The sequence below is a fragment of the Cucumis sativus genome, chromosome 3 (genome assembly GCF_000004075.3).
Source record: "Cucumis sativus cultivar 9930 chromosome 3, Cucumber_9930_V3, whole genome shotgun sequence".
In the NCBI taxonomy this organism is placed as follows: domain Eukaryota; kingdom Viridiplantae; phylum Streptophyta; class Magnoliopsida; order Cucurbitales; family Cucurbitaceae; genus Cucumis; species Cucumis sativus.
In genome coordinates this window covers 29,059,489-29,071,931 of record NC_026657.2, presented here as the reverse complement: position 1 = coordinate 29,071,931, position 12,443 = coordinate 29,059,489, and the positions used below count along the sequence as shown (strand labels likewise).

At 34.3% G+C, this 12,443-nt stretch overlaps 2 protein-coding genes across 2 annotated transcripts; one reads left to right on the top strand and one right to left on the bottom strand.

The window, feature by feature from the left end:
• Positions 1–222: 222 nt before the first annotated feature.
• On the top strand, positions 223–2,255 carry LOC101215101 (uncharacterized acetyltransferase At3g50280). Its single transcript, XM_004137681.3, has 2 exons — positions 223–733; positions 863–2,255. Exons 1-2 carry the CDS (start codon positions 305–307, stop codon positions 1,895–1,897), a joined length of 1,464 nt encoding a protein of 487 aa, XP_004137729.1. The 5' UTR covers positions 223–304; the 3' UTR covers positions 1,898–2,255.
• Positions 2,256–4,345: 2,090 nt separating this feature from the next.
• Positions 4,346–9,891, bottom strand: LOC101214624 (sulfoquinovosyl transferase SQD2). The gene is made up of 11 exons (XM_004137679.3): positions 9,255–9,891; positions 8,056–8,122; positions 7,773–7,843; positions 7,445–7,562; positions 7,255–7,328; positions 7,040–7,095; positions 6,876–6,959; positions 6,603–6,690; positions 6,444–6,521; positions 5,305–5,361; positions 4,346–5,049 (listed from the first exon to the last, which is right to left on the bottom strand). Exons 1-11 carry the CDS (start codon positions 9,611–9,613, stop codon positions 4,554–4,556), a joined length of 1,548 nt encoding a protein of 515 aa, XP_004137727.1. The 5' UTR covers positions 9,614–9,891; the 3' UTR covers positions 4,346–4,553.
• Between the last annotated feature and the right edge of the window lie 2,552 nt (positions 9,892–12,443).

Genomic DNA, 12,443 nt, shown 5'->3' with positions numbered 1-12,443 from the left:
TTCAACCTCACTCTCCACTTCTGACTGGATTCTATTCTTGCCACGTCATCCTACTCATATACTAATCTTTTTTTTTTTTTTTTTTGTGACAAATATTAATTTTAAAAAAATGGTATAGAGAAAGAGAGGGAGAGAGTTAACCACCACCCAACATGAGTAGGTCCAAGTACTCAAAGTGCATGTATCAGCCACTTCTCCTCAATTCCTATATATACTTCTTTTCTCTTCCCTTTCAATCCCAAAAACCTTAATTTCAATAAGAACTACAAAACACACATACACTTTAATCAATTTTAAAACAAGCATGCCTTCTTCTTCCATCTCTATTGTTTCAAAATGCAGTGTTTTCCCAGATCAACCTTCCCCATTACACTCTCTTCAGCTCTCTGTTTCTGATCTTCCTATGCTTTCTTGCCACTATATTCAAAAAGGTGTTCTTTTCCCTTCCCCTCCATATTCCTTTCTTGATTTTGTTTCCTTTCTCAAACGCTCCCTTTCCACCACTCTCTCTCATTTCTCTCCTCTCGCCGGTCGTCTCTCCACCGACTCCAATGGCTACGTCCACATCCTCTGCAATGACGCCGGTGTCGAATTCATCCAAGCCAAAGCTAAACATCTCACCCTTAATGCCCTTCTTTCCCCTCTTGATGTCCCTAATTACTTCAAGGAGTTTTTCGACTTTGACCGCACTATTAGCTACTCTGGTCACTCCATGCCCTTAGTTGCTGTCCAGGTAACCCAAGAGCTTTTCGATTTATTTACAAAGAAAAACACTTTTATTGGGTTTTGTGATTTACTAAACTATTCATACTTTTTACTGCACCGAGTTTCTTATATTGGGAGTTGATTTCTTTATTTATAGGTGACAGAGCTGGCAGATGGGGTGTTTGTTGGATGTACCGTCAACCACGCCGTCACCGACGGGACTTCTTTCTGGCATTTCTTCAATACATTTGCTGAAGTTTGTAAAGGGACTAAAAAGATCTCCAAGTCGCCGGCGTTTACTAGAGATACTGTTTTCAACTCCTCGGCGGTCTTGAAGTTTCCCGAAGGTGGGCCGGTGGTGACGTTCAACAGCGACGAGCCATTGAGAGAGAGGATTTTTCACTTCACACGAGAATCCATTCTGAAGCTGAAGCTGAGAGCTAATACAAACAATCAAATCGCTGGCCGGAGACCGGTCAACGGATTTCACGACGCCGTTGAGATTTTAGGGAAACAGGGAAATGACAGTTGGAAAACCGTCAACGGAACTAATAACGGAGGAAACATGACGGCTGTTTTGGAGAATTTGATTAAAACGAATGTTCCAAATCGTACGGCGGAGATATCCTCTTTCCAATCCTTATGTGCACATCTGTGGCGCTCCGTGACACGTGCGAGGAAATTAGACGAGTCCAAAACGACGACGTTTCGTATGGCAGTTAACTGCCGTCACCGTCTAAACCCACGGATGGAACCTTACTACTTCGGAAACGCGATACAGAGTATTCCAACAGTGGCGACGGTCGAAGATGTTCTGTCGAACGATCTCCGGTGGTGTGCCGATCTTCTACATAAAAACGTGGTGGCACACGACGACGCTACCGTTCGTCGGGGAATCTCTGATTGGGAGAGCCAACCACGACTGTTTCCACTAGGGAACTTCGACGGCGCGATGATCACCATGGGCAGCTCGCCAAGATTTCCGATGTACGACAACGACTTTGGGTGGGGACGACCAATTGCAGTCAGAAGCGGTAGAGCAAATAAATTCGACGGCAAGATCTCGGCCTTCCCAGGGCGAGATGGAAACGGCAGCGTGGATCTGGAAGTCGTTCTGTCGCCGGAAACAATGGCGGGACTGGAGCGGGACACAGATTTTATGCAGTACGTCTCAACTACAACTACAGTATGATTGGTCACACCCGACCATGGGGCCCGCAAAGTAAAAATCTCCTTCACGAATTAATTACTTTTTATGGTAAAAGTAAAAACTTATATATATTTCAAAAACTCTCTCTCGGAAAGGTTAAAAAGTAAAAGTGAAAGGGTGAAAGTGGAGCGACGGTTGTAGTCAAATTTGATGGAAAAAAAAAAAAAAACAGAAACGGCGTCGTTTTGGCCGCGGGGGGTTCTCTCTTTCCTTTTTTAAAAAATATATATTCCTATAATGTTTACTAGGGTTGTTTATGAACTATGTAACTTTCCAACATCGTGGATATTAAAAAAGAATCAAGATGATTTTCTAATCTTATGCTATGATTGAGACCAAACAATTAGATAAATATCTTTGATATGATTTTTCTTTCTTTTTCTTATATTTTAAAAACTAATCAATAAGATGACAGTTAGGCTTGCTAAATTAAAATGGGTAGATCGAACCATACTATTCATTATGAATAGTAAATCAATCAATCAATCAAATTCCGTAACTTGGAAATATATATGTGGTTGGGAAAGAAAAGAGAAAGTGGTAGGAGCTGAAAATTAAGTATAGAAATATTTTAATTTTGAAGTATTGAGGTGGAAGGAAAAAAGAATAGTAATGATTGGTCCAATTAAAATTCCATCCTTTTGATTTCCTTTTTGTGTTGAAATGAAAAAGGAGGTCAAAATGTATTATTATGTTAGAGATAAACAAAGAGAGGGAAAGTGAGTAAAATTACGATTCTGACCCCAATATAAGCCTCCGGTTTAGACCTTAATTAATTATTTTAAACCATCTTAATCATAATCAAATACTCAATCAATCGTGGGGGCGGCAATAGTTTTTCACTTTTTCCTTTCTTTCCTTTTTAAGTCAAACCTAAAAAAAAAATAGAAGTTGAGAAATTAAATGATTCCATTAAATGAAATAAGCGTAGAGAATCATTCTATGTAGAAAGTAAAAAAAAATGGAAGACTAACACTTTTGTAACTCTTGTAAGGATCTAGGATACAAAAGAGTGCATGCACTAGAACATTTTGGCATATTCGTATTGCCAAATATGAGAGAATGAGATATTAACTTCTAAGTCAATTCCATCTCCTTGCCTCTTTCGATAAAGTAAGAGACATTTACCATATCATCACAACATTATTCAACAAATTAGCCACCTCTAAACAATTATATTTAAATAAAAGGTTCGAGCAAAGAATTTGGAGAATATTTTCCATTCCATGACATATTATCATGATCAACTTCGAGTGTCTTTAAACTTTAATCTTGTAAAGACGGACATGACCCAATTGGTCCCTAAACAACTATCCAAGATCTTCTACCTTATAGCTTAGATACGAACAAAGCTCCTTAAGTGGCTACATGACATCCTAAGAGAGTTGGGAATGAATCAATTCTAGCCAATGCACAATCCTTCTAAATTTTTCAACTTTCGTTTATTTTAGCCTTTTAAACTTTGAAATTCGTTTTGATCTTTGCCATTAACATAGTATAAAGATTATGATAAATGGTTACTGTGACATAAACGTTAAATAATGCTTTATAAACCTAGAATAGTTACTTTGAGAGTGGTATTTAAAAAGAAAACTATGTGTAGAAACAAATAATGAGATTGGATTATAGAGTTAAGCTTTATTGGGTGAATCAACGAAAACGAGTTAGGTTTAAAGTGTTAAGCTAATTGAACCACTCTCAATGCTCAGACGTTGTCATTGCACTAAAAGGCCTCTTCTTCTAGGTGGAAGAGAAATGATGTATGCTTTTTTTTTTTGCACTCATCGTTTACTCTATTCATTCTTTTATCCCAAGGACACTTAACTCAAAATTTGACTAGATTATTATCAAAATCATCAATAATAGGCTTTCTAATTGCATAAGTTCAAGAATTTAAATGAGATTTTTCATAGTTCTTAAATTATGTCAATGTAATTCATAACAACAGAGAACTTACTGAAACAAAAAATAAATATTCTTATGATACTTTACGAAAGAGTATATAGTAACACGGGCCATATTGTCCAATGATAAGTTGACAACACAGGTAGAATTTGGTGGCACATGGTCCCTGTCATGAATTGGGCAGTGACCAAAAATGGTGTAACCAAAGCAGGTGAGTTTGAGATGAAGATGGCGTCAGGTTGTAATGTATACTGAAAAGACCTTCTTTTAGAACAACATATCTATAATTTCATCATTTGATATGTCATCACATACTTTCTTTTCTCAACAATTTGGTGGGTAAGATTTTAACAATCAATTCTATCTTAAATGAAATGAAATCAAACAACCCCTTGTTCTCCATTTTCCTAATTTCTGGCCAAAATGCCAGTTTCTGTCAACATTCATTTGAATAAAGTTGAAGGATTGTTAATATTCTAAGCACTTTATGTTTGTAAGTTCTTCGTTTTGTAAGTACAAATGTAATGGAACTAACAGTTTAGAGGATGAATTAATAATCAAGGTATGACGAATTACAAAAAGGATCATGTGTTTTTTTTTTCTTTTTTTGGTTTAATGAATATATACACAATGAATGTATATTATATAGCAAACAATCACACAGATGTTTTCTTCTGCTAATGAAACCAAGCTGATAGAGAAATGTGATAAACAGATCTGAATGAAGCATATTTCACTGATAACTAACTTCTGAGGATGGAAAAATTCGTTTAAACAACCATTGAAATGGTCTTAGAAACTGTGCTCTTTTCTTGCGCCAGAACCATATGGCTGCATTGTATTGTTCGTTGCGAATCGTTCGAGTTGCGGCTTTCCAATCATATTTCTCCATCTCCTCACGTGCTGCTTTCCCCATAGTTTCCCTCAGTTCACGATTCTCCAACAGAGGCTTCAGCTTGCTTAAGCAGTCATCAACATCTCCCGGGGTGTAAAGGTAACCGATTTTACCATCTTGTTCGGGAGGAATTATGTCTGGAACTCCACCAGCACGAGCACCGATCACAGGGATCCCAGAGGACATAGCTTCTAATACTACAAGTCCTAATGTCTCCGATTCGGAAGGCATTACAAAGACGTCGCCGCTAGCGTAAGCCTGAGATAGCTCTTCCCCTGATAACATTCCTGTAAATACTGCAGGCATGCCAGTGAAAATCTTTTCTAGCTCCTCCCTGCCATGAAGAAAAACACACCAAACAATTACAAACCAAGCCATCAATTTTAATCTGTCCAATGATTGATGAAGTAAAAAAGAAAAGTTGCTTGTTCCACCTTTGATAGTGGATTCATAATTAATAGAAGAGTTAAAGATATCCTGAAGAATTAAATCTGGTTGGTCTACCAGAACTCCTCTTTTTTTTTCTTAAGAATATTCAACTAATTTAGATAATAAGCTCATTACAGCTTTCAAAATCTAGAACAGATACCTGTACGGTCCATCTCCAACTATTGCAATTCTCGCTTCAGGGAGTCTGTCCATGATCCTATCATATTGCGGGAACAAATGTCAGTATATGCAAGATATGAATATATGTACAACACGTATTTATGAGGATCATGCATAGTAAAAGGTGGAAGAAAGTACGATAGGTGGAAGCACAATCTAAGCTTTGTTTGATAATCAAAATTTTCAAGATTGTACTGGTTTTATTACAATTTGTTACCATAGTTTTCATCTTTCTAAAGGAAGCTTTAGAATTTTTAACCAAAATCCAAATGACAGAAAAATTTAACTTTGAAAGTATTTATGAAAAATAGATCATAAAATAAAGAAATGTATAGATAAAAGTATTGTTTATAAGGTTGATTTCAAAAAATCAAATGATTAGCAAGTAAAGCCTTGCAATTTCTTTGGAGAAGTGAGATGAAGTTAAAGACCATTCGTTTCACAATCTAAATCCTTATATGGTTAAGGTTTGAGGGTGAACATTGAGATAAATTCTTCAAAAGTAAGTGCCTTTCAACGAGTGATAATGGTGCTTCTACTTTGAAGTTGAAGTTTACTTTTAGTTAAACTTTCTTACTCCCTTTTAGTAACAGAGGCACTCGACAAAAACAAAGCTGGGAAAGAAATCTCTCTTTAAACTTTTTTTTTATCCTTTAGTATTCAAACCCGCTTACACGTTCCTTGACTATTCTCCTTGACTAATCTTACTGGACCCTATATCATTTGAATGTTAAGAAAACTCGTAGAAAATTAATTTCTAGTAGTGACGACCATGGATTGAATCCACAAGAAAGCACAATTTTGTGTGCTTTTTTGTTATTGTTTCTGTAGGAGGATTACACATTTTTTACTTTTCTCATTGCTTCGTGAAAATGTACATCGTTTAGGATTCTCTTTCTTTTTTTTCAAACTCAATCATTTAAAACTTCGTTCTTATCTAATTAATGAAATTTGAGCAAACTCAGGCAATCACTTTTCTAGATCATTTTGCAAAACCTCAGCCAGACTATAGACCATGGTTGTTACTTGTTAGTGTTAAACAATAAATTCTAAAAATGCAGAGAAGCCCAAGAAAGCTAACCGTATTTTTTTACATTTTCCATTAATCAAAACCAATACCTTTTGAGGAAATCCAAGCTCTTCTCAACTCCAATTCTTCCAACATGAACTATCAGCGGTTTATCAGGCTCTCCACCACTGTTAGACAAAACCAATCCTGTTAACTGAGATGTTCTCTTAAGTTACATGATTTAGGATTTATATGCGAGGTAATCTTACCTAAGCCTTAATCTCATTTCATGAGAGCGGAAGCGAGGATGAAAGCTAACAGAATCGACACCCTTATTCCAAAGTCGAATCTTATTTGCTGCACAGAAAGAAGGATACAGTAAATAACACTGATCTTATTTGCTTGTGAACATATGCTCTAAAGTAAATGAAACAAAAAAAAAGTACAATTGAGGGCACAAGCCTTCTAATGGAGACCACTTTCTCATATTACATTATAATAAATGAAAATCTATCATCAGTTTGTGCAATATTTCAAATCACCTGCCGTCACTCTTTCAGCTTCAAGATCCTTGCCAATGGCAGCAGATGGGACCAAGGTAAGATCAGCCGCTCTATGCAGGAATTCTAAAAATAAAAACTAAATTATAAATAGTGATCCTTAACATTCATATTGATGTGATGAAATAGAATAAATCTTCACGTACTTATAACAAGCCACATGGGTTTAACCAACCAACTAAATGTATATCTTGGAATGTATCTGCAACACACCACAAAAAACAGATATATGGTAATGTAATATCCGATATAATCAACAACAAGACGTTCTTGAATGCAACTGTTCTCAAATCCCCAATCCTCGTAATTGGTTGGTGAAAACTTAAATTAAAGTCCCAGAAAAGAATAGAAAAGAACTTACACTGGTACATGAGTATGGTAAGACATAACTAGTGGCACACTTAATAGTTTAGCAATAATCAGAGCTCCAAACACCTGTAAATAGAATACAGTTGGGCAACAGTCAATCTGCTTTCTCAATTCAAAATCTTCAGACCACAATGTTCAAATTCAAAAACTTCAAAATATAATGGGATGATATTGTCACTTGCCATTATCCCCGGTGATGATGCGTGGATGATATCGGGTTTAAACCGAGCAACTTCTGAAATTATTCTTGGACTAAGTGCTAGAGAAAGGGGGACCTTCTGATACAAAGGGCATGGAAAGCTGCCAATAGTCAAAGATTTGAGGAATAGTTAGAATCTTCTACTGAACTGAAGGCTGATTACAAATTTCATGAAATGAAGAGAGTTGAGGTAAGAAGTGAATATGAGAGCAAACAAGAGAGAATCAGAAGTAAGAAGTGAATACAAGAGGAAACAAGAAAGAATCAGAGGTTAATAGATATTATCAACTGACATAAAGTACCTAACTTACCTTCGTGATCCGATTAATTTTGCACCGTAAAACTCCTTGGGTACACCTTCATGAGTTGTCACAACCATCACCTAAGTAATTTATAAAAAAAAGTCAAGTTGTCTATTGCTAAAATATTCACTTTTTCTTCTATCCATATCAATGACTTATTTTGTATCCAAACACTGAGCAAAAATAATTAAATAGAACACGCTCAAGCTTGTTGCGTTAAAGAGTTTAAGATTGAATAAAATGGCTGTTGAAACAAGCTAAAATAGAAGTCTTGAAGGGAATAAAATTGAACCTCATCGCCCATTTCACGTAGATAGCGAATGAAGTTTTGGAACCGATTTTTGTAACCTGACACATACCTGTTAAACCAACGATGGAAGATAACTCTCAGTGATTTAACATTTTAATTAAGAATAAGAAAGTCGATATAAAAAAGAAGAAGAAAGTATCCACCTATAGTTCACGATTCACACTTCTAATCATGTCAAACATTTAGTCTGTAATTCTAAGATGTCTTTTATATATGTGTGTGTTTGTGTGTGCTTTGTACGTATGCATGTATGTACGTAAGTATGATTGTATATCCTTTCTTGGCAAAAAAAAGTCCATCAAGAAAAGTTTGAACAGAAAGGGCATATTGAGATGTTGACTAGTTAGTGAGACCACTCAACTGCATTTGTCAAAATATCAACTCAGCTTGATATCTAATGGCATAAAGCAATTGACTACAACCCCTAGACTCTACTCAACCTCAACGTCAATCTGTTTGGACCATAAGAGAAAAAACAACAGTAGGTAATTCAAAATTTTAACAAGATTTACATGAAAAATGTCAATAGTTGCAAACTTTGGCAAAATATCAATGCAAGGAACACGAATGGCAAAGGTAAGGCATTGGTGACATTCAAAACTGTTCTGAAAAGACAAAGATTGTTTCTGTAAACAAACAGATCCATAGATAGAAAAACAATGATTAAACTATAAATCAATGCAGCTAATTGTTCAGGTAAAAGAAAAATTACTGCTACAAAGAAACAGTCCTGAACATAGGTATCAATCAGTTCCTTTCCAAAAAGATAACAACATAGGTATCAGTTAAGTAGTTGTTTCATCTAGAGGATCCATTTGAAAACCCGCCACAGGCCAGCGGGCGGACTAGTTGAGCAGATACATGGGGAAGACCAAAGTGGCTTTCCATATCAAAAGCTGAGTTGATGAAGTTAGAAATAAATAACCCCTTCAAGCAAAGGCTTAATTAGGACGCCTAACAATGAGATTTAAACAAACACCTCGCTTAACATCAAGCATATAGCAACCATAGATACAATTAAGCCATGATTTAGTTGAAGAACTCATAAGATCAGCGAAGTATGATATTCACCAATCACTTAAATTAGAAAGTAGCAAATAGAAAAAGAGCAACAAATACAGGAGGACAAGAGAATACCCAACACTAGAAATCACAAGTTGAATATGGAAAGTAAGACTCACGCAAAGGGAGAAGGTTCCACAAAGAGAGCAATACGACGAGGTTTTGAATTAGTCTCAGGGTCAAGCAAAGGAGGGCTATCTTCTTCTCCATCTTCAGGCCTAACTTCAGCAATAGTCATTTTATTAGCCTTGACACTAAGAATTCCTCTTCCCCTACTCCTGAATGAACTTTTCAAGCAAGTAAATCGAGAAATATCACAAAAAGAACTTGTGGGGTTTGAAGTTAAAGATCTAAAATGTGGGAATCTCAAAGAAGAAGGGGCTTCATAGAAGGAAATGGTGGTTGCTACGGCGGCGGAAGTAGAAAAGGGGGGAGGGGAAAGAGAGAGATTTATAGAGAGAGAAGTGGAGGTCATCATGGAAAGGGGAATTTGCCAGCATATAATATAGTAGGTGCAGTGTCTGAGTTGGTTTTGGGAAAAAGGAAGAATTTTAGCTGTCTGATAAATTTGTAAAGTTGAGTAACAAAGCAAGCAATCGAGAATCAAAAAGAGAGATAGATAAACAAGAGAGAAAGAAAGAAAATTCGCCAAGTGGGTATCGAAAGAGTATCTATGAAGGATTGAAGAGAGACCGTTTCTGGATATTCCATCTCTGATTAGCGGGTTCTTTTGTCTCTCTGTGGAATCAACCAAATGTTCTTTCAGCATATACCCTTTTCCTCTCTTATTATTTCTTTTTCGATCAATTATGGATGAGTTTAACTTGTTTTTAGTTGAATTACCGTTTGTTCATATTCTTAATCAATTGCTTATTCAAATGCTATGAGTTTTCTGTTTTGTTTGTCAATTTGAAGCTAAAGTTTCAACATTGAATTTGTATCTAAATTGAGAGTTGGGCTTTGGGTGAAGAAAACTCATGATTGGAATATCAATATAAATGGTATTTTACTAATTTGATAAGGAAATTATAAATGAACTATTTTCTACTTACAGAATAATCTCAAATACTCAAAAACACTTCATCTTTACTCTCACCCTATAATTGTAGTTTAGGAATTTCTCATTAAGGTTTGGTTGAGAAGAAAAAAAAATCCTCCTTTTTTTACCTTAGCTTACACATTAATCAAATTTGGTTTTGTAAAATCCTTCAAATAAAAAGAATATTAAATTGATTGATTGGATATTGGGAAATCTGAAAACTTCAAAACCCCACCATTGTTGCATTGACACATGGACCAAGAACCCTATTTTTCTTCTATGCTGCCCTAGTGGTTGGTCACCCTTAACTCTTTTGCCCAATCACATTTTACCATATTTAAGACTTTATTATAGGAGACAACCATTTACATACAAATTTTCAATTTAAAATATTGGGTTTCATTGTAAGTTTTGGAAAAGAAAATCAAACAAATCTTTTAACTTTTCCATCTCTTTTTTGTCCAAAAAAAAAATCATAAACTTTGTAAAATTAAAAAAAAAAATCCAATAAACTAACCTACTATTCAACCTTAAATTATATGATTCAATTTGTTTATGTATATAAATTTTGTGAAAGATATGGAATCAATGTTACATCAAATATCTTTGCCCCATCAAAATGTAAACCACATAATATCCCTTTTATACCATTTTATAATATTGCTGACCATGTGGGTTCTTCATATGTCTTCTTAACTCTCTTTGTTTTTCTTTCTTTATAAAGTTGACTTCTTAACTAACTTTTTTAGACCTAACATATAAGGATACTAAATTTATAACATTCACACTCTACAAATAAATAAATAAAAACTATTGTTCATTTAAAATTGCTCAAAAGTATTTACAATTATAACAAAAAAATTTACAACATTTATTTATCAATATATATCACTTAAGTAACGAATGTCTTTATTACGATCAATCATAGATATGAAGTAAAATTTTGATATATATTTATAGATATAGTGATTGTATGGCCATTAAAGGATATTTTGATATATATTTTCACATTAAAGGATGTAGTGATTGTATGCATAATAATTTTTATTTATAATTGAGTAGCTTTCTAACTTCTAATTAATATAACATGTTCATTAATAATGTAAGTTGGTTAACCTAAAGTAATACTCCATAGTCAAAGAAGAATCATCTTATTGAGAATTGACATTTCAAGATTAATTTCGTCATAATGACTTAGTTTTAACATCACCTAATGAACTTAAAAGTCAATTTAAAAAATATATATATTTCCACCCTTTTTGTAACCTTACCTTTTGTTGGAAAGCATAGGCTAGCATTCTAATATATATGTGTGTGTTTTTTCTTTTTATAAGCAAACAGGTACTTTTTGACCTTCTTTTTGTTTGTGCTTCTTTAAATTATTTATAATGCCACCATACATGTACCCTTCACTTTTGGATTTTAATTATTAGAAAGACTTGTCACTAATTATTATTTATGTATTTTACCTCAGGTAAGGCTTTCTATTGCTATATAGTGAAATTTTCTATTTGCAGCTATTTGTAATTTTCAAAGTAACATTTATCACTTGACAATAAATTACTTTTTTTTTTTCCCTCTTTGATAAAGGTATAAGCTCGTAGTAAAAATTTCATGTTTCTAATTACTAAATATATATATATATATATATATATATATATATATATATATATATATTAGTTTTTGTGACCAAACCACCCAAATTTCGTCGACTCGTCGGATTTTGTTATGGGCCTGTATTGGTAATCCACGAAAAGTGAAGCCAATTTTAGCCCAGTCCACGAATTGAATCTATCAAGCCCACCTCAAAGAGCTTAATTGACAAAGTGGGTCTTACTGATTTTGGCCCACACACAAGGGTTTGAAAGCCCATAGTAAAACCAACCGGTGCTAAACTGATAGATTCCTACGAGGGGTAAACTATATCGTAATAAACTCTAACTAATGAGTCTAAATTTATTTCAATCTATATGTAAATACTTGGGTGATTATTGCTATTTTTGCAATTGTCCAAAATAATAATAACTAACATTTAATGCATTAAGATTTGACAAGAGCCAAATAATAATAATAATAATAATAAACATTGCTTTAAAAGAAGTATTACTTCAACAATATTTGGTGTTACCAAAACAAGCATATTTAATATACGATGAAGACATATATAATTCGAATTAAAGTAATAAAAAATTACCGCCAGAATTGAAAATTTATTTGTTATTAATTAATGATATTCCCGGCTGAGAAACCACTTTACTTTGAAAACTTG

Excerpts from the sequence above, each read along its gene's own strand:
- LOC101215101 (XM_004137681.3), top strand. The coding sequence starts at position 305 with ATGCCTTCTTCTTCCATCTCTATTGTTTCAAAATGCAGTGTTTTCCCA. Across the intron at positions 734-862 it reads TGCCCTTAGTTGCTGTCCAG|GTGACAGAGCTGGCAGATGG; the intron begins GTAACCCAAGAG and ends CTTTATTTATAG.
- LOC101214624 (XM_004137679.3), bottom strand. The coding sequence starts at position 9,613 with ATGATGACCTCCACTTCTCTCTCTATAAATCTCTCTCTTTCCCCTCCC. Across the intron at positions 7,844-8,055 it reads TACGTGAAATGGGCGATGAG|GTGATGGTTGTGACAACTCA; the intron begins GTTCAATTTTAT and ends TAAATTACTTAG. Across the intron at positions 6,522-6,602 it reads GAAATGAGATTAAGGCTTAG|TGGTGGAGAGCCTGATAAAC; the intron begins GTAAGATTACCT and ends TTTGTCTAACAG.